Here is a 25,692-nt window from a genome sequence, read left to right on the forward strand (position 1 = left end):
CAACCTCCACCTCCCAGGTTCAAGCGATTCTCCAGCCTCAGCCTCCCGAGTAGCTGGGATTATAGGCGCATGCCACCACACCCAGCTAATTTTGTATTTTTAGTAGAAATGGTTTCACCATGTTGACCAGGCCGGTCTTGAACTCCTCACCTCAGGTGATCCGCCCACCTCAGCTTCCCAAAGTGCTGGGATTACAGGTGTGAGCCACCATGCCCGGCCTGAAAGCACTTTTTTTTTTTTCTTTTTTTGTTTTTTGAGATGGAGTCTTGCTCTGTCACCCAGGCTGGAATGCAGTGGTGCGATCTCAGCTCACTGCAACCTCTGCCTCCTGGTTTCAAGTGATCTGCCACCTCAGCCTCCCGAGTAGCTGGGATTACAGGCACATACCACCACACCTGGCTAATTTTTATATTTTTGTGTTTTTACAAAACTACTGGGCCTCCCAAAATGCTGGGATTACAGACATTAAGTCACCACATCTGGCCTAAAGCACTTTTCCTTTATTCCACCTCAGTCTGCCCTTCCTCAGTGCCTGGGCAGGACCCTTAGGGAGCTGCTGGTGGGGCTCTGAATGGGTCAGGGATATCCGGGACATCTCACAGGCTAGTGGGACTGCCAAAAACGATTCTCATCTTAAAGGTGAGTGGGGAGTTGGGCAGGGCTAGGAGAATCTGGTGTGTAGAGAAATAGCCTGAAGGCACTTTGTGCTTGCCCGGCCTCTCTGCCCAGATGTCTAGGAGGCTGATGCCTGCCTGTGGTTTCTTGTACTAGCCGTTAAGACACCAGCCGTCTTTCTTGAGGGGCCTCTGCCAGCCCCTAGGGAATGAGAATTGGCCAAGAGCCAGGAAATAAGAATTAGCTGAGGACACCTGCCACCCCTGTTCCGCAGCTACCTTCTGTTCCCTGGCACAGGGCATCCCTCTAGAAGTACTGCATGAAATTCACACAGCTGGGACCTGGCAGAGAATACAGGTGGGTTGACTGAGGCAGGGAGGCCTCCATCTGCAGGTGGCCTGAGAGCCTATAGAGCCTCACAGTGGCACTAGGTGGCACTCCCACCCAAGGGAGTCCTAACAGAGTGGGAGGCGTGGAAATAAAGGACTCCATGGCCTGAAAGAAATATAATACAAGGCAGGAAAGTAAATTTCCAGGCAATTTTTTTTTTCCCCTAATGGAAATTCACTTGTAAATGATTGTTCAAAATGCAGAGGCATTTCCCCACTGAAAATACATGTGGTGGAGGTCTGGTTGGAAGGTGGGGGAGTGCTAATCTCGGCGGACTTGTGGGCTGGTTTATGGGGTTGTTTTGTTTGTTTTTTGAGACGGAGTCTCGCTCTGTCGCCCAGGCTGGAGTGCAGTGGCACGATCTCAGCTCACTGCAGCCTCCATCTTCTGGGTTCACGCCATTCTCCTGCCTTAGCCTCCTGAGTAGCTGGTACTACAGGCGCCCGCCACCATGCCTGGCTAATTTTTTGTATTTTTAGTAGAGACGGGGTTTCACCGTGTTAGCCACGATGGTCTCGATCTCCTGACCTCGTGATCCGCCCGCCTCGGCCTGCCAAAGTGCTGTGATTACAGGCGTGAGCCACCGCCCCCGGCGGTTTATGGGTTTTTAAACACCCATCTGCCTTAGAGGCTTAGAATGGTAAAAAAGCAATGCGGGTGGATGCAGTGCAGCCGAGCTGGCCATTCCACAGGGAAGGGTGTGAGAGTCCCAGAGATCTCTCAGCACATGGGAGGTAGAATGTGTGCAGAAGCTGGGCTTTCCTCTGCAGACCTTTCTCCCCTGGTCTAACTGGGGCCTGGTTTTGTTCCGTCCCCAGGGACCCGTGTGGGCTGGTCTGTAAGTACTAGAGGCTTTGAGGAGGCCAGGATGGTCTTCAGGGTCTTTCCAGTTCTGGAAGTTGGTGGTGCCAGGATTCTGCGTCAGCATCTTTCTGTGCTTTAACTGCATTTTATCCCATGTCATGTGTTTCCTTGGAGTTCTGAGGTAAGAAGGGGTCTGAAGTTTCTTTGGGGCTCTGAGAATGCTGGGATCAGTTACAGTAAGTTCTCAATCTTGATAGGTTCTTGGGATTTTCACCTTTAAGCAAAACATAGAATGAAACCAGTTTTACTATAGGCTAATTGATAGAAGCAAGAGTTAAGTTCCTGTGAATGTTTCTGACCACAAAAAATCACTGAACTTTTAAAGACCCCAAACATTTCTAATATTAACCATTGAAATGTGAGCTATACATGCATTTATGAACAATTAATAAAAAGTTAGATAATTATTTACCTAATTACTCCAGTTCAAGGTTGCAGGTGGTACCCTATCCGGGAAGCTCAGGGCATAGGGTGGAAACCAGTCCTGGACGGGACACCTTCCCATGGCAGGGTGCACCCACACCCACACTCACTCAGACTGGGACCATTTAGACACACCAGTGAGCCTAAGTGCACAGCTTTGGGATGTGGAGGAATCTAGGGTACTCAGAGAACACCCATGCAGACATGGGGAGAACATGCACACTCCTCACAGACAGTAGCCCTGGCTGGAATAGATTTTTTCTTTTTTTCTCATCAGTGTTATGATGACACTATTTGAGGACCTCCCGTAGTGATGTCTGGACAGGAGAATATTAGGAGCGGCTGTGTGTAAGGTATCTGCACCCTGTACCACATTCTGAGGCCCTTAGGAATGTACTGTGCCTTGCTCACCCCCGCCTCCCTGTTCCCATGGGTGCATTGTAGGTGTGGAAGAACATGGAAATCCATGGAGGAGGGCCCTATCTGTCTTCTTCCCCCTGCTGCATCCCAGGGCTGTGGCTTGTCATGTAGCACTTGCTTGGGCTGGATCCAGGTAAGGACGACAGGTGTATGGGGCTGTGACTGCACGCCCTTATGTCCTGTTCCAGGCGTGGCCCACCGCCCCATTTCTCCACAAGCCCTACAGACCTTCTTCTCCTGTTCCAAACCTTAATTCTTTCTTTCTTTTTGGTTTAAAAAAAGAAAGAGGTCTCACTATGTTGTCCAGGCTGGTCTCAAACTCCTGAGCTTAAGTGATCTTCCCACCCTTGGCCTCCCAAAGTGCTAGGATTACAGTCATGAGCCACCATGCCTGGCCCCAAACCTTAGTTGTTTCAGAAACAAAGATGTCAGTGGTAAGAAGCAGCTGGAATTGTATCCTGTTCAGTGGCTCAGAATGAGACTGAGACTTCCAAGGCCATCTCACCGTTGAATAGGGGATGGGTGTGCTCAGTTGCTCCCACAGATGTGAATGAGGCTACTTAATGCCACACTCTTTCTTTGATTGAATGGTGATCCCTCTCAGACCTTTCTCCTCCCCTAAAAGAATTAAGCTGATTGGTCCGATCCCATGTGGGCTGAGTGCTTGTTGGGTGTCTGGCACCATGTGGGTATGGGGTGGGCTGCCAACCCGCAGACCTAGGGTCTTCCGATCTAGTGGGGTGGGAAGACAGCATGCATCATCCCATGGGCTGTGGATCCTAGTAGTGAAGCAGGGAGGCCTGTGTGCTCTAGGCTGGGGCGGTCGGACTTTGTTTATGGCTGCCCCTGTTCACTGGTCTACATGAGTTTTGGAGTCAGGGCATTCTCTATGTCAGGGATGTGCAGTGCCTGGAGGGCAGAAGGTCGGAGTGAAGCCTTGTAGCTTCAAGATGGGGTGTGGGAAGGATCAGGGATTTCGCCTTCTCTGGAGCTTCCAGGGCTAGCAGGGGTGCTTTCTGTTCAGTCCAGTGAAGAAGCCGGTCCTCAATGAGGTCAGCAGAGGGTGGGATTCTGAGTCTGCCTAGTGTTGGGTGGGGGTGGTGAGGGGAGGCAGCTGCTTTGGGAGGCCAGCCACAGGCTGCAGACAGGCGGCTCACAGACCAGCGAACAGACTGAGGACAGACAGGAGGCATCCCTTGGGAGCAGCCGGGCCCACCTTGCTGGTTGAGTGGGGTCCTCCCGTGACAATGACCAGGCAGAGCTGGTGCCTGCTGCCCTTCCTCTTCTCCCTGGTCTTGGCCCCTCCTCTTAAAGAGGCCCTCGGGTTGGGCTGGCGGCCCAGCAGGACTGGGGCTCAGAGGCAGCGGCGGCTTTAAGGGTGGCTGGGGTCGGTCTCCTGCCCCCGCCCCTGGTAGTCTGAGTGGCTGGAGCCCGAGCCCCGCCCACTCGCCCCAAGGCTTTGCGGCTCCGGGAGCGCCTCTGGGGAGTCGGAGCCCGGAAGCTGGAGCCACCTGCGGGTGAGTGAGCGGAGCCGGCGCCCCGGTCCGGCCGGGAGCCACAGGTGACTTCTTAGGGAGGCGCAGTGCCCCGTCCGCTCAGAGAGCCAGTGCCAGGTGGGGATGCCCTTCTAGCGCCTTCGCTCGCAGGTGGGCCTCTCCCAGCTGCGACGACGCGGCCCGGCCTGAGGAGCCCTGCGGACAGGGTCGAGCGAGTCGTGGGCTTTTTTCCGTTCCCACGTGGGCACAGCCCGGGCCCGGGCTGCGTGAGCTCACGTCCTCCACGTCCATCTCCTGCCGAGCGCCGGTACGGGAAGTGAAGGGCGTACGGGAAGTGAGGCGGCTGCGGAAAGTGAGGGTGTATGGGTGAGGGAGGGCGCCGGCAGTGAGGCGGCTGTGGGAAGTGAGGGGGTGCCGGCTGGCATTGGCGGGGCCCGGGCTGGGGCGCCTCTGGCTCTGAGAGCTCCCGTCTCCTCCTCCGCGCTGCCTGAGGGACTGGGGGCAGGGTGCCTGGGGAAGAGGGCAGCGCCAGAGGGCCAGGGAGCGGGTGGCAGGCTTGCTGCCTCTGCCCAGAGCCGGTTCCCCTCAGCGCCCAGGGTTGTCTGAGAGGAGGTTCCCTGTTTTTGGGCGGCTGGGACAGACCCCTGCGAGTCCTGCCTGCCCTCTTCCCAGAGCCTCCTGGGCTGCCTGCCACTGACTGGCTGAAAGGCGCCTCTGGGCCCTTCTCTTTGCTCCCTGGTCCATGTCGCCCAGGGAGTACCATTTGCCCCGTCCCCTAGTTGGAAAGTTTGCCTACTTCTAGCTCAGGAACACAGGGAAGGCAGGGTTGTCGCCCCACTGGACGCATGCCGCTGCCTGGTGGCCCGGCCTCAGCAGAGCTGGGGAGAAAGTCAGCCCCCCTCCTCGCTCCCCGCCTCCCGGGGGGAGTGTACGGCCCGCAGTCAGGCCACTGGACACAGGATTTGGGGCCCTGGAGGTTTCTGCTGAGGCTTCAAGAGGCGTGGTCCTGGTGCTCCAGGCGCTTCCCATCAGATAGCAGGAGCCAGTTCTCAGGGTTCCTGGCTGAACACACAAGCTGCAACGCTCCATATCCTCTGGCAGAGCTGACTGGGGGCTGCAGGCGACAGTGCCATATCCCTCACTGCCTGCTCCGCCTTGCTAAGGCTTGAACCAGAATCCAACAGGAGCAGCACTGTAAGTGTATACACGCATACCCCTACACACATCCCCGGACCTACACACACATATCCTCACGCACACAACCCCTACCGGCACACACCCCCTCACCTCCACACACCCCGTACACGCACACACCCCCTCACACACACCCCTACAGGCACACACCCCACATCCTCACGCCTACACACACACACACCCCTATATGCACACACCCTCATACCTACACATATGGCTCCTACATGCACACACCTTGCACCCGTGCACACCCCCTCCATGCACGTAACCTCACGCACACACCTATATGCATAACATACCCTCACACCTAACACACCCTACACACACCCCCACACACACACCCTCGCACCTTCACACCTATACACGCACCCCTCCATGCACATACCCTTGCACCTACACATGTATCATACATGCACATATACTTGTACCTACACGCACCTCCCCTGCATGCACAACATGCTTGCAGGCCCCAACCCAACCTGTAGTAACTGCTGCCTGGCCTGGGTGCGTTCATCGACTTCAGTTGGAATGTTCCATTCCACTGGTGGGGGGGGCAGGTATTGTGGTCTTTACCCTGGTTGGTGAGGGATGGGTGGGGACATTGTCCTACTGCTCTGGTATGGATCCCCAGAACAGCATGTCCTGACAAAGGTGCTCCCCACCCCCTATAGGGTCCTGCCAGCCATTGCTTCCTACTCATAGGGCCAGTCACTGCCTGCAAGTTTGGGTTCCTGTGTTAGAACTGCCACCTAAGCCCCTCTTATTTCATCTTTCCTGTGGTGGAAACCCCTGCCTCCACTGGTGTGAGGTTGAGTTTTTGGAGAGGTGAGGTGTTGGAAGCCAGGTCTGAGGCTGTGTCATGCTCCTGGATGGAAGTGGGGTTTCTGAGCAGTTATTCTGGGCCATGGTTGCAGCTGTGCTCTGAGCCTCAAGGGAGTGGGTAGCAGAAATTTCCTTTCCCATTTTCCAGATGTACAAACCAAGACTTAGAGAGTACCTGTGACTTGCCAAGGCCTTTCCCTGCTCTCAGGGCAGGGGTAGAGGAAGGCAGCCAGAATTGCAGTGACCGGGTTGTCACCAGCCACAAGGCCCTCTGATTTCTCATGTTGCAGGTGACTGGCCCTTAGGCCATGTAATGACATTAAAGTCCTATTGGTCACAACCCTAAACTCATCTCCACAGAATGTCTTTGAGGCTTAGAAGGGAGGGAAGGTGTCAGCGCTTCCTCTATTCTGGGTACCCTTCTTGCAAGTTCCTCATCCAGAGCCTGAGGCTCCCACCTCATGTCACCCTCAAGACAGCCAGAAAGGATGAAATCTTTGGCTTGGGGTTCCAGTGCTGTCATAGGCAGAGGGCAAGCTGGGCTCTGAAATAGGGAGGCCAGAAACACTGCTGGCCAAGGAATTGGCTTTACCCTTGGGAAGCAAGAAGGCAGCGACCTCTAAGCGCCCCTTCCCTCTATCCTGCAGCTCTGAGAGGGACTGGCAGTGCTCAGCCTGTGTCCTGGGGCAAAGCTGGATTCATTTTCCTTCCTGGCGATCTTTTGGGGCCCACAGGTGGTAATTTGGAGGCACTGACACCCTGGTCTCGGTGCCTGTTTTAGAAGAGGCAGAACAGTGATGTCAAGGATCTGAATGAGCAAGGACCCCATGCCCTCACTGGGCTCACCAGCAGGTGCAGTGCTGCAGCCTGGCCTCTCAGGATGGTTCGTAGTCTCTCCAGGGCCCACCTTTCCCTGATGGGCATCTGACTTGGCCCCTGGCCTCATGTGCCTCGATTCCTTAGTAGGGTCCCCTCTGAGACTGGAGGCCAGACCCAGCCGCTCACAGCACCATGGAAGAATGAAATGCCAAGGCTCACAGGGGAACCTGCTTTGAGAACCCAAGGTTTTTGGCCAAACTAGGTTCATCTGGGTTCATCTTTCTGATACATTCAGGGCTGTGGTGGTCACTGTCCCACATGGTAGATCAGGGAGGAAAACTGGCAGGAGGCTGGGGTTCCCCAAGGCCCCTCCTCTCTGCCTCCCCTCAAGGCCATGCTTGCCTCCCTGTGAATCCTGGCTGTGAGCTCAGCTCCAAGCCTGCACTCTATCTACCAGGGAAAGAGCTTCCCCTTTGGAACCAGGCACCAGGCTCACCCCTGACTGCTGTTCCCCCTCTGTTTCCCTGGTAGCTGGCAGGAGGCCAGCATGGAGCCTGCTGGGCCAGGGAGGGTGGGGTGTGTGCTCAGTATGTTGGCGGAGTGATTGGAGTGACACAGCCCTGGAGGCCTGGACCCTGGGGCTGAAGCCGGGGTGTCTTTGGGTCTGGGCCTTGCGATGGGATGGGCCTCTTGTGCCTGTGCCAATTTCGTGGTGCCAGCATCTTCTCGAGGGAGGATGCTGGTGTGTATCTGTTTGCTGGTGGGTAGGTGCCCTCCTGCCTGACCCACCTGCAGTGAGCTGTCCCCATCGCTCATTTAGGAGAGGGGCCTGGGCCAGCCCCAGCCACTGCCTGGATCAGTGGAGAAATCCATGCTTGTGTCCAGACCTTAGTCACCTTATTGTCCTGGCTCCAAGAGGCCACTGAATCCCATACCCGGGGCTTCAGTGACTCTAGCAGGCAGGTGCCCGGGTGGAATCTTCTCCTCTGTGGCTGAGGAGGGTTTGCCAGGGCGTCAGATGTTCGACCGCGCGCGACCACAGTGATGTCTGAGTTCGGCCTCACAGCAGGCTGGCCATGTCTGGCCTATTCTTTCCTTTAGGCGGCAGCTCTTGGGGCCACATTTCATCATCTAAGGATGGTGACAGGTGCCTGCCCCCTTCCTGGGCAGTGGTTGGGGGTGAAGGATGGGACGGGTGGGCCCCCTGTCAGCCCATATCCTGGAGGGCCTTGATTGCCTGGGCTGAGATAGCAGCAGCTTTGGCATGTTTGCTCGTCCTTCCGCTATCTGTGCAGGCCAACGTGGAGAGGCTTTGTAGGGGCCGGGCCTGTCCTCCCCCATGGCCAAAATGCTTTTCTGAAGCAAAGATGGAAAAAGGGGAGTGGAACTGGTTTGGGCTGCAGTCCTGGCTTGTTCCCAGCCCCAGGCTGGGTTTCCCCACATGCACAGCTTCTGAGAAAGGTCTGGAGCAGGGAGCTGGGTATTTTGTGTGTGTGTTGCGGGGCGGGGGTCAAGGCCAGGAGGGGTGAGGAGAGAGCCACAGCAGGTAAGATGCCAGGTTCTCACCAGGGCGCCTCTCGTGGCTTCCCGCTCATCTCATTCCTCAGATGCTACTTTGTAACCTGAATTGAAAATGGGTCAGGTCCTGGCAAGGGAGGGGCCACACCGCAGACCGGCTGACGCGGTGCTGGGCCTGGGCCTGGAGCATGGGGCTCAAGTTCCCACCTTGTGTGTTTGGAGCTGAGTGGTGCCTGAAAACCCTGGCAGCAGTGGCTGGTCCCCTCCCTGTCATGGCTTACTGGACCCAGCAGCCTGAGGGCCTTGCCCCCTGCTGCCTCCGCAGGCCAGCTGAGGAAGAGGATGAGCAGTGCAGGCTGGCTCAGCCCCGGGTAGCAGGGACAGGGCAGGTGGCCAGGACTGGGGACAGTGGGCTTCAGTGCAGGGGCTTTTGCACTGGGCTGCAAGCCCTGAGCAGGTGACCTGAGCAGGTGTGTGACTAGTGCCTGTCTGTCTGCAATAGCCCTGACCCTCTAATCTGCACCCTGTGAGCCACCAAGACTGAACCAAGCCCAGGAAGCGGCGCCACCAACCGGCCTCGCAGAGGCAGAGGCCCTGGAGCAGTGACAGCACAGGAGATCCGCTGGCTCGGGGGAAGGGGAGGAAAGAGGAAAACAAAGGGAGTGATCGAGTGAGCCTCGCCCCGCCCTCCCTGTGCCGGCCCATGATGTGTCAGTCAGAGGCGCGGCGAGGACCAGAGCTCCGCGCGGCGAAATGGTGAGATGCTGCCCACCGCGCCCTAACCCCACGGTTCCCCGCCACGACCTCCGGAAGGTCAGAGTTCACATCCAGCGGCCTCGCAGTAGAGGTGGCGGCAAGGGGACTGGTGGTCAGCCCCCGAGGCTGGAGGGGCCCGGCCTGGGGGGCCTGAGCGCCCTGAGTCGGAGAGCCCGCTTCAGGTATCTTTGGTTCCAACCACGAGGAGGGCCCAGCAGGGGGAGGCTGCCAGCGGGCCTCAGACCTCAGGCCTGTGATATTCCCTACCCTGGTGCTCCCAGGCCCCCTCCTCCCAGCCCAGACCCTTGCCTCTGCACCCCACTTGGGAGAGAGGCTTCCCCATCCCCCTTCCTGCCTGCGGGAGGGGTGCAGCTCTTCCCGATTGGTCCCTGCTCTTCTGCAGTGAGTGGGGCAGGTGGCAAAGCCAAAGGAGAGCAGTGATTTGTCTTTGCTTGGCCCCTGCCACCTTCCTGGACCTTTTAAAAATACACCGGGGTGGGATGGGAGAGAAAGCAGGCACCCGGGAGCTGCGGAGATGCAGCCGCCTCTGAGCTTGAGCCTGAGCGGGGTTCGCTGCTGGTTTGCCTTTCCTGCTCTGCTGCTTCTATTAGCTGAGATGCCGCTTTGTTCCTTGGTTTGCTCGGCGACTGGGAGAGAGGACTCAGCTTCTCTTGAGAGCACAGTCCCAGATGGCAGCCGTAGATTAGCCAAATCAGTTACTTTGCAGATGAGGAAACTGAGGCCCGGGGACGTTCTGAGTGGATGGCAGTGTGGTCTCCTGCTGGCTACCCTGGGTCTCAGGAGCGTTTGCTAGGCCTAGGCACGGACAGGGTGGGGTGGGCCTTGTTTCTGCTCAGGAGGCCAGGGTTGTGGTGGAAAGGCTCGTCCAGCCTCTGCTCTGGCTCTGGTGAAGCTGAGCCCCTGCTTAGTGCCCTGCATTTGTGCTGGGAGGGTGGGGAGAGGCGGGATCACATTTGCAAAAAAGGGGGTGCTTGGGTCTTTGTGTGTGTGTGTGTGTATCCACCTTTGCTGAAAGGAGGGGCTTGGGTGTGTGTGGAGGGGTGTGTGTGTGTGCGTGTGCATGCGCGTGCGCAGCCCCAGCAGAGCAGGCAGGTGCTTGAGAGCTTGTGGTGGGGAGGTTTTGTTCACAAACCTGTGGATGGGTTTTCAGAACCTGGCCTGTTACAGAAAGACCATGCAGATGGATGGCACCGTAGCTGTGTGGTGCTGGTAGGTGGGCTGTAAATGCTCCCTTTAAGAGTTTGTCTGGCCTTGGCCCCATAATTTAGCAGATGAGGAAAGAGGGGGCCTGGAACCATGAAAAGAATATCCCAGATCCTGCAAAGGATGGTAGCAGACGACTGAGCAAATGGTTACCCAGCTGGCTGGGTCGTAGCTCCTCAGTGCTATGCGCTGCCATGCCAGTGCCTGTGTGGCAGAGCTGGCCCCTGGGGCTCACTCTCCTGGGCCATGGAGGCTGAGGAATGTGAGGCAGGCCCTGCACCCTGCTCTCCCCTCCCTGGGCCCAGGTACTTGGGTCTGGAGGCCCTTGCTGGGAGCTGCTGCGGCTGAGAGGTGCCCCGCAGCTGGGCCTGACTCTCCTCTTGCGGCTGCCCCCACATTCCCAGTCCTCCCCAGCTGGCTGGCGGGTGGCAGAGCCTGGGAAATGAGTCTGCTAGCCAGAGGCAGCCAAACCCCTGACTCAGAATGGGGTTGGGACAAGGGGGCACAGCCAGTGTTTGCTGGGCTCCATCACCCCATGGCAAGGTAGCTTGCCAACAAGGGTGGGTAGACAGGAGGAATCCTGCCCTGGGTGCAGGTAGCAGTCTCCTGGGTCCTGCCTAGAGCCTGGCCACTGACCTGGCTGTGCATGGACCTGTGCCCTGCAGGTTGCACTTCCCCCAGCTGGCCCTGAGGCGGAGGCTGGGGCAGCTGAGCTGCATGTCCAGACCCGCCCTGAAACTGCGCTCCTGGCCCTTGACCGTCCTCTACTACCTCCTGCCCTTCGGCGCCCTCAGACCGCTCAGCCGGGTGGGATGGAGGCCCGTAAGCAGGGTAAGTGTGCACAGGGCCCTGTGGCCCGGACCTGCCCTCCGGGCAGGCCCGAGGTTGGGGTGAGGAGAGACTGAGGTGGCGGCGAGCTGTCAGAAGCAGAGGGTCATCTTCAGTGGGTCAGGGTTGGAAGGTTCATTGGTGGGCAAGGCCAGGGCAGCTTTTGAAAAGGCCACTACCTGGGCCGCGGAAGTGACTGCGAGGGCATGCCGTGCCCTGCCCGCTCCCCTAGCCTGCCTCGTTTCTGCCGTTTGGGGCTCCAGTTCTGGAAGGAACCCAGCCTGGGGATTCAGAAAATGGTGTCTGTCTCTGACTTTTCTGTGTTCAGGCAGAAAACAGCTTAGAGGTGATTCTGAGCAGAAGCCAAATTAATTCTGGGATGCCAAAGGGGTGGTTCAGGAAGGATGGATCCTGTTTGGGTTCCTTAGGGTGAGGACACCTTTAAGGAGCCCAGAGGCCTGCCCCAGGAATGGTCAAGGGAACTGGCTTGGCCCCTCCCGGCCCCTAGAGGGCTCACTCTTGCCCTTGGCTTCCCAGGCAGGTTGACCCCAAGGAGGAAACCCTGTTCCTGGGCCTTTGTCAGGTTGGTGTCATCAGAGCTCAGGGGCACTGAGGTACCCTGGACATTAGCCCAGGCTCCCACCTGTGCCTGGGAAGGGCCTGGGCTCACATAGCCCTTCTGTGTGACTGGGAAGCAGCTGGGAGGGATAAGAGCAGCTCTCTGGGAGCTGCTAATTCCTTACCTTGCAGAGGTATTGAAAGTTGGAATGAAACCACTTTTACACCTTGGGGCGTTGGTGTCTTGGTTGTGTTTAGAGAAGCAGCAGCCACCAATTAGAGGCAGTTTCTACAGTGGCAGCAGCACTCACAGGCTGCCACTTCCTGGGTACCTGGCCCTGCTGGAGGGCTCTGGGACCAACCAGTGGGACCCAGTGCCTGTCCTCAGGCCATCGTCTGTCTTCAGGTGCTCCAGGCTTCCCTGAAGGAAGAGAGAACAGAGGGGCCTGAGGGGACGATCTCCCTTTGCCTCCTGGGAGGAACCCCAGGTGCAGACAGCTTTATGGCCTGACTCAGTCACAGTAGAATGTTGAACACAAGTCCTGCTGTGGGGCCGAGGTGGGGCTCAGGGCTTCTCACAGACTGCTGCGTCCAGGCCCTCAGAGTGCTGGCTGGACCTGTGGGGGCTGCGGACCCTGTGTCTGCAGCTCAGGCCCAGGTGACAGCGACATCGCAGACCCTGATGTTGGTGCTCAGGGTGTCCTCCTCACTTCCTGTTAAGACAGGGACACATTTTGGGCTGTAGACTTGTTCCACGTACTTGGGAGCCTCCTCCTTTCTCTGGTGGTCTGGGATATGGGCAGTGACCAAGGGCAAGATGCCAACCACCTCTCCACATACTGTGATACTGGGGTCACCATGGCTAGGGTCACACACTGTGGTTAGGGTCAGATCCGTTTCCGACCCCCACTTTAAGAAGTAAGACTGCTGGGCATCTCCCGTTCTGGGACTGGGGCAGTTGCTGTTAGACTTTTGCATGAAATGGCGAAAACCACTGGAGTTGTACGTAAATCCAGCACTCTGTGTGGCAGGAGTTGGCAGGTGCAATCTGGTTCCCAGTGAGAAACAGCCACATCACAAAAGCAGCGTGAGGCACCTGGGCCCTGGTGTCCTCCGTGGGGTGCAGATTCTCTCCTGAAGTGAGATGTGGGCTCATGACAGTACTTGGGCTCTCTGGAGCTGGGGCAGTGTGGTCAACTCAGCCCCTTGCCCTGTGGCTGCAGGTGGCTTTGTACAAGTCAGTGCCGACACGCTTGCTGTCACGGGCCTGGGGTCGCCTCAACCAGGTGGAGCTGCCACACTGGCTGCGCAGGCCCGTCTATAGCCTGTACATCTGGACCTTCGGGGTGAACATGAAGGAGGCCGCCGTGGAGGACCTGCATCACTATCGCAACCTCAGCGAGTTCTTCCGGCGCAAGCTGAAGCCGCAGGCCCGGCCCGTCTGCGGCCTGCACAGTGTGGTGAGGCCCGATCCTTTCTTCCTGGGGGAAACAGGACTTTTTCCTGCCTCCACAGCTGGGACTCCACTTGCCCAGCACAGCCCCCTGGTCTCCAGCATATCTGGAAGCGGCAGGATGACAAGGGGGTGGTGGGGGCTGTCTTCTCGGGGGAGGAGACCCTGCTCTCCCTGGCAGCAAGCCTCTTCTGTCCTTCCAGATCAGCCCATCGGATGGAAAGATCCTCAACTTTGGGCAGGTGAAGAACTGCGAGGTGGAGCAGGTAAAGGGGGTCACCTACTCCTTGGAGTCGTTCCTGGGCCCACGCACCTACACAGAGGACCTGCCCTTCCCGCCAGGTGGGTCACTGCACAGGCGGGGCCGGGCAGCCCTGCTGTTGTGTGGCTGGACCGGGAGGGAGGGGAATGCTGGGGAAGGAGCTGAGGCTGGCATGTGGGGCCTCCCTGAGAATCCACGTGCAGACCGCACTCAGGCTCCGTGCTGGGTGCTCACTGTGTTGGTGGCCCCCATGTCTGCTTCTACCTCACAGCCGCCTCGTGTGACTCCTTCAAGAACCAGCTGGTCACCCGGAAAGGGAATGAGCTCTATCACTGTGTCATCTACCTGGCCCCCGGGGACTACCACTGCTTCCACTCCCCCACAGACTGGACTGTGTCCCACCGGCGCCACTTCCCAGGTCAGCCCAGGGCCAGCGTGTGGGGGGAGCTGCCTCTGTGGGCTTCACATAGAGGCTCTCAGCTTCTTGGTGTCAGGGGACCAGGCTCCAGGTCAGGGCCATCGAGGCCAGGAGCTGACTGCTTTATGCAGGCTGGTTGTGGGCAGGGGACCATGGGGCCCACTCGGCTCAGCATTTGGAAATGACATCAGGGCAACAGGCCATGAGTCCCTTTGGGTCTTGGCTGCCCTGGAGTGGACACACTGGGCTCTGGACAGGGAGTAGCAGCGTTCCCTGCCTCTGCAGGCTCCCTGATGTCAGTGAACCCTGGCATGGCTCGCTGGATCAAAGAGCTCTTCTGCCATAACGAGCGGGTAGTCCTGACGGGGGACTGGAAACATGGCTTCTTCTCACTGACGGCTGTGGGGGCCACCAACGTGGGCTCCATTCGCATCTACTTTGACCGGGTAAGCAGAGTGTAGGCCCTGCCAAAGCCCAAGGGCTGGACCTCTTGGGTCTACCTGCCTTGTCTGCTGTGTGGCGGATGGGTTGGGACTGAATTCTAGGGCGGCCACATGTCTGGTCAGGCGTGGCTCTGCTGAACAGCTGTCCTGAGAATGGGCCGCTCCACCTGCCAGCCAGCTGAGGCTTCCCTCCCTTCTTGCACCATTGGCTGGAAGAGATAGAGGGAATTAACCTCCTTGCCTGGCACCTGGTTTCTGCTAGGAACCATGGTCAAAGGTGAGAGTGAGGAGGGAACAGAAAGGGAGCGTTGAGCTCGGGGTGGCTCATGTTGGTTACAGCATGTGAGGGGGTCAGCACTCGCAGGCCTGCTGCCCACCCCGTCCCAAAGGGCTGCCTTTTTGGGTGTCAGTTTGTGATCAGCGGCCTTGGCTCCCACAGGTGCCACTCTCCCAGCACCATGCATGGAAACCACTGGGTCCGATTGTTCCGTCTTTCCTGGGCCTAGTTCACAGCAGGCGTCAATGCTGTGTGTGAGATCTGGCTAGACTGGGCCCACCTGGCCCTGAGATGCCATCCCCACCTCCCTTTTGGAGCTGGGTTGGGTGGTGTTGGGGACAAGGAACAGAGGGAGTGGGTGGGACTCCAAACACATGTGGGGTGACACTGCACTTGGTGGCCCCGCTAACCCCCAGCCTATCACCACAGGACCTGCACACAAACAGCCCAAGGCACAGCAAGGGCTCCTACAACGACTTCAGCTTCGTGACGCACACCAATAGAGAGGGCGTCCCCATGCGCAAGGGCGAGCACCTGGGCGAGTTCAACCTGGGCTCCACCATTGTGCTCATCTTTGAGGCCCCCAAGGACTTCAATTTCCAGCTGAAAACAGGACAGAAAATCCGCTTTGGGGAGGCCCTGGGCTCGCTCTAGAGCCTCTTTCCTGATTATGGCTGCTAAGGGATCTTTTCCAAACAGAGTGAGGGTCTTTTAGATAGGGAGGCCCATGAGGCCATCCAGGTGAGGGCCTGCCTCAGGGTGGGTGAGAGTCTGACCAGGTAGGACTTGAATGACTCGGCTCCCACCTGTTCCGGAGGTGCAGACAAGAGGTGGTGAGAGCCCCCGTCATGCCCTCAACCTATCCTGTTCCTTCTCCCTACAAATAAAAAGTGCAGGCTGGAATGATCTGTCACATTTGGATCTTTTTAAACACTGTATAGACGGGAGATCCTGCATTCCCGACTGAACCTTCAGTTGGTCTCGATTGTCATTTTTCCTTGCTGCTCCTCCCCATCACCTGGGCTGTTTTCTGTTGGCCCCTTTTGTTTTTTGGCCTTAACCCTCCTGCTGCACAGGGTGAGGTGCCTCCTTGGCACAGACTGTGGATGCCTCTTCCCCCAGCAGAGCCACACAGCCTTCATGACAACTGCTTTCTGTTCCCAAATTCACCTCATCCTGCTCTTTAGAAAAAGCAGTCTTTGTGCTTGCGGCTGAATGCATCACCCTGGACTCTGCCAGTGTCTTCTGAGGACACTGATTAATGATACAGACCTCTGTAGGACCTGATGAGTGACCTTCTGGAGCTGGTCAGGTCCTCGTTGCAGCAGGCAAGACTAATTACTGAACCTGCCTCATGGCACCAGAATGAACAGGGCAGGCAGGTGGTAGGCCCAGCTGGGGACAGGGGAGAGTTCCTGTCCTCCCCATATCCCTACATGAAATGTGGGAAAGTTGCTGCTGTTGATTCAGGGTCTGTCTGGGAGGCAGAGGGCCCTTGGTGGATAGTTGGTCAGTGCCTGGAAAACCTGTCCCAGTTATCAGGAATGCGTGCCTGGGGAGCCCCCAATGGCGGGGACAGGGCCAGAGTTCATGTTGACCCTGGGGACGCTGTGAATTTCTCCTGCAGGAGAGCCATCATTGAACTTTTTCAACTGTATCAGTAGCACAGTATTTTTGTATGAGAAGTGGGAGACTTCTGAACAGTAATTCATTTAATGGCAAAACATTTTGAAATAAAAAAATAAAACTTATAACTTTGTGTTCTGTTCCTGGAGGTGGCCTGAGGCCTCCCCGACAGCCCAGCACCTGCATCCCTGGGGCAAACACGCTAGCACAGGGCCTGCCGCAGGGCCTGGATGCGAGCAATGCAGGTGCCAATGGGCTGGCGCTGAGCCTGGAGCTCCTCTGCCAGCTGCTGGATCTGCAGTTCCACCTGGGGCCAGAGAGGGACAGCCAGGGCTGAGAGGGAGCACAGCCCGGGGCGTCCCTACGGACACCTGGGGATGGCCTCGGGCCTCACCTCTTGCAGCTCTTTCTGCACCTGCTGCTCTACTTCCTGGTCCTCGGGTCCAGGCTCCTCTCTGCTCAGCTCCAGCCACCTGCGCAGGCTGCTCGCTTGCCGCTGACAGGACCTGAGGGGTGTAGATACCTGCTGCCTGCCAGGCTGGGTCCTTGGCAGAGCCCCATCCGGCTCAGAGAGCGGCACCTCAGCTAATTCTGATGCGGGTATCGGGTGGAGAAAGGCGGTCTGGTAGGGCCCCTGACCTTAGCTGCAGGCCCCTGCTTGGGAGCCGAACACTTCTTTTTCCTCTCCCAGTCTCCTCCGCCCTCCCTAGCAGACAGCAACTCAGGTGGGCCTGGGCGAAAACACACTTCTTGTCTCTCTTCCCCTGTGCAGAGGCAAGGATGAGGCGCCAGAGTCTGTTGCTGTCGAAGCTCTGAAGCTGCTGCATGATGATGGTCCCCAGACCATTGAGTGCAGCGGGTCTCGGGCCTGTCTCCTCTGCACTTTTTTTTTTTTCTGTGAGATGGAGTGTTACTCTGTCGCCCAGGCTGGAGTGCAATGGCGTGATCTCGGCTCACTGCAACCTCCGCCTCCCAGGTTGAAGCAATTCTTCTGCCTCAGCCTCCCAAGTAGCTGGGACTACATGCGTGCACCACCATGCCCAGCTAATTTTTGTATTTTAGTAGAGACAGGGTTTCACCATATTGGCCAGGCTGGTCTTGAACTCCTGACCCCGTGATCCGCCCGCCTCAGCCTCTCAGAGTGCTGGGAACAGGCGTGAACCACCACACCCAGCCCTTCTCTGCACCTTTAATATCAGTGTTATAATTAGTCACTGGGGACAGCATGGCCTCATTGGGTTTTTAGAGTTTTGCTCAACTTTATCATCCCCCCATAGGAACCTCTGTCCATAGGTGAGGCTGACTGGGGCCTTCCTAAGCAGCACCAAGCCAGGTCAAGAGCTATGGTGGAGATGGGGCCTTTCTGGACAGCACACACTGAGGGCTCCCCACAGCCCTCCATAGCTAGACCAAGACCACCCACAGGACCCTGGCAGCTGGCTCAGGGGAAATGGAACTGCCTGCCCACTTTTCCAGGCAACACCTGCTCCTGTAGCCAGGGCCGCAGGGCATTTCACAGGGCTCACCGGAGGTTCTGCTTGGTGGTCTGGTAGTGCAGTACTTGCTGCTGGATCCCCTCAAGTTCAGCCTCAAGGTCCAGGCTGCCTATGGCGACAGAAGTAAGCTTGTTTCAGACCATTTTCCCCTCTGGGACCAGGGTAAATAGCAAGTCCCAGGTCCGGGAGTGGCCTGAGTGCTTTCTGCCCTGACAGGCCCCAGGTACACACCTGCAGTTGAAAGCCCAGGCCCAGCCCTGGTGGCTGAGAAGTCCCCAGGAAGGAGTAGATGGGGGTCAGGGACACTGGCCAGGGATGGGGGGACCTGGGGCTTATCCCTAGGAGTAGCCGGCTGTGCTGACGCCTGCAAAGGAAAGAAGGGTGGATGCTCAGCAGGGAAGCTAGGAGGAAGCCGGGGAGGGGGACACCAAGTCCTTGTCACTGCCTGCCCTGCAGGGGTGGGGGAAGACCCTGCAGGAGCTGGGCTTCCCAGGCACTGGCCGTGCTAGCTCATCCAGTGTCGAGCCTGCCCCTGCACACGGGACCCAGTATTGTAGGAGAAAGTCCCACAAGCAACCAGGGAGCACCCCGTGTCACCACAGTCCGCCTCGCGCCTCCACCGCCTGAGCAGCTGTTCCTAGCCTTACCCAACTCCACCCCCACCTTGCTCTGAGCTCATGACCTTGCTGAGCTTCGACGTCAGTGAGAAGTGGTGAGAGAGAGTCCAGCGCTCTACAGCCTCCTCCATGCCCTCCTCTCCTGGTGAGAGTGGATTTGTCCCTTCCATCACCCGACAGGGGTCAAAACCCTTCCAACCCCACACACCATTCCAGCCAGGGTAAGTGGCCCCACAAGGCCTAACTCACCACAGGAACTGCTTCCTTCCTGCCCCTTCATCCCCATTCAGGAACCAGCTGCTTTGGTGGCCTGAGAGCAGCTGTCACTCCATTACTGAGCTCTCACACCCCCTGGCCATCCCCGCCCAGGCTCCCCACTTGGAGGCTCATCCCCTCTCTCCTTCCCCTGTACTCCTCCTAGAGGCCGCAGTGGCTCTGGGGTTACCTTCGGCCTGTGCTGAGGATTCTTCTCAATCTCTGGCCCTGACCTCTTCCTTGAAGGTCAGACTCAACGTTTGCTTTCTCTCAAGTTTGACATCAAGAACCTGGTTCAAAACACTCTTGACGCTTCAGCCCAAACCAGTCCCCACCCCCAGTTCCTTCTTCCAGTCAAAGAACTCTGTTCCCCAAGTTATTCAAGCCAGCAGCCCAAATCAGCCTGGATTCCTTCTTCCCCCTCACTCAGCAAATCCCTCAGAGCATATCCTGCCTCGTCGGCCGCCAAGAGAGTATCCGTCCCCTCTATGGCAACCGCTGAGCCCAGGTCACCAGTATTGCTTGTCTGGACCACAAGGTCATGGTGACCACAGCCTGCACAGAAACCTGCCATAGTGCTCCCTGCCAAAACCCTTCCCCGATTTCCTCCTCTTCTCAAATCCCAGGCTGCTTCTCACCGTGGCTGCAGGACCCTACGTGATCTGCAGCCACGTCACTGGCCTGCAGGCAGGGGCTTTTCTTTGCTTGTCTCTGACTAGAATATACGCTTCAGGATGGCAGGGCCCTTGGCTGGCTGTTCACTGCTGTGGCCCTTGGACCTGGTGTGTAGTGGCTACCTATGCTTGTCAATGGATGAGTGGCCTCCCTGTGCCAAGGTTTTCCAGAAATGATGAGTACAGCTATGGTATGAGAAGGAGCACCAGAAGCCAGACCAAAGAGAGAGCCCCAGCGCCCAGGCCTGGTGGTGGAGGACGTACCCTGGCTGGTGCAGCTGCCCCGCAGGGCATGAAGGAGGAAGGAGGCAGCAGCAGCAGCTCCGGGCCTGTGCTTGCCGTCGGGATCTGCTTTGGGCCAGGGGCGCTTGACAGGGCCCCAGGCACGGGGCTGTGTGGGACTTGTGCTGTCGGGGCCTCTGCCAGGAAGGGCCGCGTCAGGGAGGGGCCTGCTGGCTGAGCCATACCTAGGCCATGTTCCTTGGGCTTCTGAGGCCTGAGCACAGGGAAGGCAAGAGCCTGGTCAGGCCACAGGACCCTCCTCTGGGACCAAGGAACAAGAAGGAAAGGGGGCCACCCACCCCAGGACTGCCAAAACACAGGCCCCAGATGGAGGCGCCAGCTGCCTTTGGGGCCCCCTGACCACCTACCCCTGTCTGCCCATAGTGCCACACCCCAGGGACCTCTGGCTCTGCGCAGGCTCCAGCAGGAAGTGTGGGCGTCGCGGCTGCTTCCTCGCTGAGTGGGCAGTGTTGCTGGGAAGAAACATGGGGTCTGTTCCCCTGGGCTGACCAGGGGCTGCAGGGGGGTCTGAGATCTCTGTGGGATGGGGGTCGCTAGTCAGACCCCTCCAATTTTATAGGGAGACCGAAAGTCAGAGAGGGCGAGGCCCAGGTCAGTAAGTAAGCTGGGGTGGCCTGGGCCACAGAGCTCCCAGCAGTTCTGACAAAAGGTACCTGACGCCAGGGGACTGCTTCACCCACATTGTCTCTTTTGACATGCAGAGCAACCCTGGTAATGCAGGTGTACAGGTCGCCAGGGTCCATGTCACAGGGGAGCAGCCTCTGAGATGTTCAGGCTCCCATCAAGGTCAGTCAGCGAGGGGCAAAGCAGCGACCAGGACCCAGGCCCCATGCACCCACCTGACAACTCCCCCAGGGCCCAAGGCTCTCGGGTCGTGCTGGCTGCTGTGGGAGCCACAGCTTCATCAGCATGGGGCAGGGCAGGTTAGGGTTTGAGGAGACCATAGTCAGGGTGGGCAGAGGGATGGGTGCCAGCCCACACAAGAAAGAGGGGCTTGACAAAAAACCAGTGTCTTGGCTGTGAGGGAGCAGGAGAGGCCAGCAGGCACGGGCAGGGCTGAGCTTGTTCCCTTGTCAGCTCTGTGTGTGACTCCGGAAGACTGTCAGCAGGACGGGCGAGAGGGGAGGAAGGGGTTGCAGAGGAAGGGACACCTATTTCCTGAACTTTGGCAGGCAAAGGAGAGAGGGTCTGGAAATCCCACGCCACTCTCTCTTGCTGGGGGAGGGATGGGGTCTGGCCGGAGAAGAGGCGATTCCCAGCAGCTCAGCTATGACAAGGCTGAGGCCAGCCTGTCCTGTCCCCCGTCAGGGCCCAGTTTTCCTCCCTGCTACGCCATCCAACCTTTTGCCCAGGGTGGAAGCGAGGAGGATGAGGTGAGGACGGGCTACTCACAGTTCCCGGGCGTGGGGCTCCTCAGCAGCCAGGCGGCCCAGAGCTCCCTGAAGCAGAGGAGCCTGTGGCCTCTTGGTCCCCACGGTGGCATCCCCAGCCCCAGCGGCAATGCGGTTGAGAAGGGGATCCTCAAACGTCACCTTCCTGCTGGGTGCGACGGCTGCCAGGGGCTGAGGCTTCCCGCCCTGGCCCAGCACTTTCTGTTTCCAGAGCGTGGCACAGCGGCGGACGGCACGATGGAGACTGTGAGCAGCCTGCGACACAGCCTCTGGTCAGCTCATGCCACACCCTGCCTGCTCCCCAGAGGAAGGGGCCCTGGGCCTACCTGGACCTGCTGCTGGGCCTGCAGCTGCTGCCGAGAGGCCTTCATGCTGGCTGCAAAGCGCAGGAGCCGTGTGGCACCCTCCTGGAGGAGCTGCCCCTGGTAGGCCTGGAGCGCGCGCTGCAGCCGCGCCTTCTTCCTCCTCCTTTCCAGTACAAAGGCCAGCCACGTGGCCCACACCTCCAGGGAGGGCGGGAGGTGAGGCCCAGATCTCCCTGTTTAGGGGTCCCCCACAGACCAGGTGCCCTCCCTCCAAGGCAGGGCTAAGGCCTGAGGGAGAGGCAGGGATGGTAGGATGCAGAAACACAATTACCTTTGCCTGCAGCGAAAAGGCCCAGAACCACAGGGCCCGCACTGTCGCCTGCTGCTCCTGCCTCCTGGCTGCCAGCTAGGGCCAGAAAGACCAGATCATTTCCCTGCTGCCCCTTCAGGGAGGCCGTGCTGATCAAGGGGCCCTGCCCGGATCGTCCCTCTGGGCTCCCTCTCTAGTTGAGGCTCCCACTTCCTCCACTAGGAAGGGCCAGCCCTGTGCCTGGCCGTGAGGTGCTCAATAGACGCTCCATCTGTGGCCTGAGGAAGGACCTTTAGGAAAGAAGGTGGCAAAGGGCTCCTGCAGGGGGATGTGTGGAGACACCAGCCTGGGGTCTGGGGAATGGTGAGAACAGGAGAACAGGACAACAGGACGGGAAGAGGGAGCTGGGGACGTGTGGGTGCTGCTCTGCGTGATCCCTCTTGGCTTTTTAGCAAGATCCCAGCAAGCCTTAAAACATATTTCATTTTAATTTTTAAAAAATTATGTTGATTTTTTTTGAGATGGGATCTCACTCTTATCTAGGCTGGAGTGCAGTGGCATGATCACAGCTCATTGCAACCTTGACCTCCAGGGCTCAAGCGATCCTCCCACATCAGCCTCCCAAGTAGCTTGGACCACAGGTGTGCACTAACTACACCCAGCTAATTTTTCTGTTTTGTTTTTGTAGAGATGGGGTCTCACTATGTTGCCCAGGCTGGTCTTGAACTCCTAGGCTCAAGTAATCCTCCTGCCTCAGCCTCCCAAAATCCTGGGATTATAGGTGTAAGCCATCATGCCTGGCCCACTGATGTATTTTTTTTTTTTTTTTTTGAGGTAGAGTCTCGCTCTGTCGTCCAGGCTGGAGTACAGTGGTGTGATCTTGGCTCACTGCAAGATCTGCCTCCCAGGTTCACGCCATTCTCCTGCCTCAGCCTCCCGAGTAGGCGCCTGCCACCATGCCTGGCTAATTTTTTTGTATTTTTAGTAGAAACAGGGTTTCACCGTGTTAGCCAGGATGGTCTCGATCTCCTGACCTTGTGATCCGCCCGCCTCGGCCTCCCAAAGTGCTGGGATTACAGGCGTGAGCCACCACGCCCAGCCTCCACTGATGTATTTTTTAATACAACACTGTAGAAAGAGAAACCAGGCCTTGAAGTAACTGGTCTTACGCAGGCTACAGATGGAACAAAGCTGATGTGCTCGGAAATGACAGGAAGGTGGTAAAGGAGGTGGCCCTGGGGAGGGCAATAGTAAAAATACTGAACTAGAGGTGTAAGCTGAAGGTCACTCATTGCCCAGGCCTCACACGCCAGAGGACAGAGAAGGAAGTATGGAGGGGACATCTCCCGGGTTCCCACCTGTTGTCTCCACTGGCGGAAGCAGGTCCGGTTGAGTCTCTGTGCCAGCAGTTGGGTACTCTGCCTGTGCAGGAGCTAGGGGAGAGCAAGTGCACAGAGTGGGGTCCTGACCTAGCCTAGACAGCCTGCGGTGGGTCCTGATCTAACCCAGTCTCTGCCCAGCTGAATGTCCTCCCATTGCTAGGAGTCCTGGATGGTGCCAGGGGTCTCCTGCATAGGCAGGGAGAGGCAGGGGGGAGGCAGGGGGCACCTAGAGGACTCACTCCGTAGGTCCCCCAGCACTGATAAGCCGCGGGTCAGCATGAACCGGGTTTTTAGGCTGAGCTGTCTTCTCTGGGAGACACTGGATTCTGGGGCTGACTACCCGCTAGGCTCCACCAAACGCCCAGAAAGGCTCCTGCAGCCTTGTCCTACAGGACCCCAAACCACCCACCACTCATACCGGCTGCATGGAGTGCTGTCAGGAGAGACCCCTTCCTGAGATACGGTCTCCTGGCCTGGACACCCCTTGCCAGGCAGGTGGAACTTGGAGAGTTGCCACCGTCGGCCTCACCCTCTTCCTGACACATTGCAGATGGTGCATCTTCCACCGGGCCAGCCCCTCCAGCAGCAGCTGTCGGCGGTGGTGTTGGACTGCCCTCCCCAGCTGCAGCCTCTGCTGGGCTGACCTCCGGCTGCAGTCCCGCCAGCGCTGAAACCAGGTCCGCAGACAGCCTAGATCCAAGTCAGAGTTTGCTGTTTTGTGGGATTTCCACCAGTGACTACATAATGGTGAAGGTGCAGAGAGGAGAGATGGCTGTGCGGGGATAGAGTCCAGGTGTCCAGCCCACACGGTGCAACTACCACATGTGGACCATGGCCCCTCTCTAGAGACAGCTCTGGCCACCTTTGCCAACAGTGAACCCCCCAGGGACTGGAACCAGATCTGTTTACCACTGTGCTCCCCAAGGGCCCTCCCAGAGCCACAAGCCTGTCCACAGCCTCCACAGGGGTGCCAGGGGCCCCCGTAAGTCACGTGCAAAATGCTGCTGGGCGCGCGGAGGAAGAGCCTCAGTCTGAGGGAGGAGGAGGAGCCCCCACTTGAGCTGTAGCAGCTGGAGGAGAGGGCAGCCTGTGTGGCCAGGGTGGAAACCAAGGCCCAGTCAGAGCAGTCAGAGCAGCCCGAGCCGCGGCTGGGGAGGAGTGCGCTGGTCACCAGGCCACGTCTTCTGGCCCCCTGGGTTCTGCAGGCACGAGCCACATCCTGCCTTTTGTTTTTGTGTCACAAGATTCTCCCTTGAGTGAATCTTTCTTGGGCCCTGAGAGAACTTTCTTTTTGAGACAACAGAACAGGGTTGAGAGCAGGGCACAGAGGCCAAGATGAGGAGCCCTCCAGGCCCACCGGCGCAGGCAGAGAAGGCGGCAGATCACAAGCGGGAGGCACCCATGTTAGTGCTGCATGCTGACGTCTGGGCTCTGTTCTAAGTGTCTATCTCTCTACCTGTCATCTCGGTTGATCTCCACAACAACCCCAAGAGGTAGACACTGTTATCCCCATTTTACAGATGAAGACACTGAGACTCAGAGAGGGACCCTGCTGGAGGCCACACACAGAGCCAGGTTATGACCGCCAGCCTGCACATCTGCAGCACCCTGCATAATGGGTCTTGTGACATCCTCCCCCCAGTCCCTCCTCCAGCCCCACCCTTGGCCTGCCAAGGTGTGCCTGAGACACTGAGGCCTTAATATAAGCCAGGCAATTGTTCCTCAGGTGTTTACTGTGTACCTACTATGTGTACACTGTCTTGCTGCCCAGTCTCCCAGATGTCTCACACCATCTGTAATGGACGTGGCAATCCAAACCTGCCACTGCCTCCTTCTAAGGAAAGTCCTTCAGAGAGCAGCGGCTTCGGGCAAAACTCAAACCCGTAGCCCCTAACTTCCCACCACGGCCAGGAGTGGGCACCTGACCCTTAAGGCAGCCGACCCAAACTGGCCAGAAGCCTCCGGAGCTTGAAGCTGCACGGTCAGGTGCCCAAAGGGTCAGGCGCAGAAGCTCCAAAGCCCAAGGACTGGCTTAAGCCCTCAGCTTCTTTCTTAGTGAACTAGAAACACGGTGCTGGTTTCTGAGCTGAGTTCCAGGACCCAGCAGCACATTCGTGGTGCAGTAATGCAGCCGTGTGGGATGGCTGAGCCCGGGGTTTTGTCGCTAGGACTTGTTGAAACATGCTCATTAACACATGCTACAGTCAGAACCAAACCAAAGCTGGTGCAGTTTTGTCCTGGAGCAAACTCTTGTAAACCAACTCAACAACTTGGTCAATTTCTTTATGGGCCAATTTAAACAATTTCTAATTATTTTCACTTTTGTTTGTATTTTCATTTATTCTAAAACTGAGCTGTCCCCTTCAGCGTGTCAGATTCTCCTGCTATGGGACCGCTGGCTGTGTTAGGAGACAGCTCCCCACGGGTCTGCCGTGTGTCTGTGCAACTTGCAAGCAGGGGCATGGACTCCTGTTCTAGACTCTTTCCAAAGATTTTTTAAAAGAGACTGGGTCTTGGCCAGGCATGGTGGCTCATGTCTGTAATCCCAGCACT

The 25,692-nt window shown here is 57.8% G+C and overlaps 2 protein-coding genes across 8 annotated transcripts in view; one reads left to right on the forward strand and one right to left on the reverse strand.

The window, feature by feature from the left end:
* The first annotated feature begins 4,208 nt into the window (after nucleotides 1–4,208).
* Nucleotides 4,209–16,531, forward strand: PISD (phosphatidylserine decarboxylase). 2 transcript variants are annotated; one of them, XM_011979017.1, is made up of 10 exons: nucleotides 5,120–5,402; nucleotides 6,105–6,232; nucleotides 6,872–7,076; nucleotides 9,064–9,317; nucleotides 11,207–11,372; nucleotides 13,151–13,387; nucleotides 13,584–13,722; nucleotides 13,914–14,060; nucleotides 14,346–14,506; nucleotides 15,210–16,531. In XM_011979017.1, the coding sequence occupies exons 4-10, from the start codon at nucleotides 9,265–9,267 to the stop codon at nucleotides 15,432–15,434; spliced, it is 1,128 nt and encodes a 375-aa protein (XP_011834407.1). In that variant the 5' UTR covers nucleotides 5,120–5,402; nucleotides 6,105–6,232; nucleotides 6,872–7,076; nucleotides 9,064–9,264; the 3' UTR covers nucleotides 15,435–16,531. The 2 variants fall into 2 exon arrangements, with proteins under 2 accessions (XP_011834406.1, XP_011834407.1); XM_011979016.1 differs by lacking the exons at nucleotides 5,120–5,402; nucleotides 6,105–6,232 and adding an exon at nucleotides 4,209–4,229.
* The window catches only part of SFI1 (Sfi1 homolog, spindle assembly associated (yeast)), a 130,444-nt gene continuing 121,229 nt past the window's right edge, over nucleotides 16,478–25,692 (reverse strand). For all 6 annotated transcript variants that reach the window (XM_011979014.1, XM_011979015.1, XM_011979013.1 and 3 more), the window contains 11 exons: nucleotides 23,669–23,829; nucleotides 23,116–23,190; nucleotides 21,779–21,853; nucleotides 21,469–21,645; nucleotides 21,144–21,397; nucleotides 20,132–20,203; nucleotides 19,713–19,944; nucleotides 18,134–18,266; nucleotides 17,933–18,011; nucleotides 16,801–16,912; nucleotides 16,478–16,713 (listed from right to left, as the gene is read on the reverse strand). In XM_011979014.1, the coding sequence (XP_011834404.1) occupies nucleotides 16,609–16,713; nucleotides 16,801–16,912; nucleotides 17,933–18,011; nucleotides 18,134–18,266; nucleotides 19,713–19,944; nucleotides 20,132–20,203; nucleotides 21,144–21,397; nucleotides 21,469–21,645; nucleotides 21,779–21,853; nucleotides 23,116–23,190; nucleotides 23,669–23,829 (1,475 nt within the window). In that variant the 3' untranslated portion in view covers nucleotides 16,478–16,608. The remainder of the gene's footprint in view (nucleotides 16,714–16,800; nucleotides 16,913–17,932; nucleotides 18,012–18,133; nucleotides 18,267–19,712; nucleotides 19,945–20,131; nucleotides 20,204–21,143; nucleotides 21,398–21,468; nucleotides 21,646–21,778; nucleotides 21,854–23,115; nucleotides 23,191–23,668; nucleotides 23,830–25,692) is intronic.

This window comes from Mandrillus leucophaeus, unplaced genomic scaffold (assembly GCF_000951045.1).
Source record: "Mandrillus leucophaeus isolate KB7577 unplaced genomic scaffold, Mleu.le_1.0 Scaffold2, whole genome shotgun sequence".
NCBI classification, from domain to species: Eukaryota; Metazoa; Chordata; class Mammalia; order Primates; family Cercopithecidae; genus Mandrillus; species Mandrillus leucophaeus.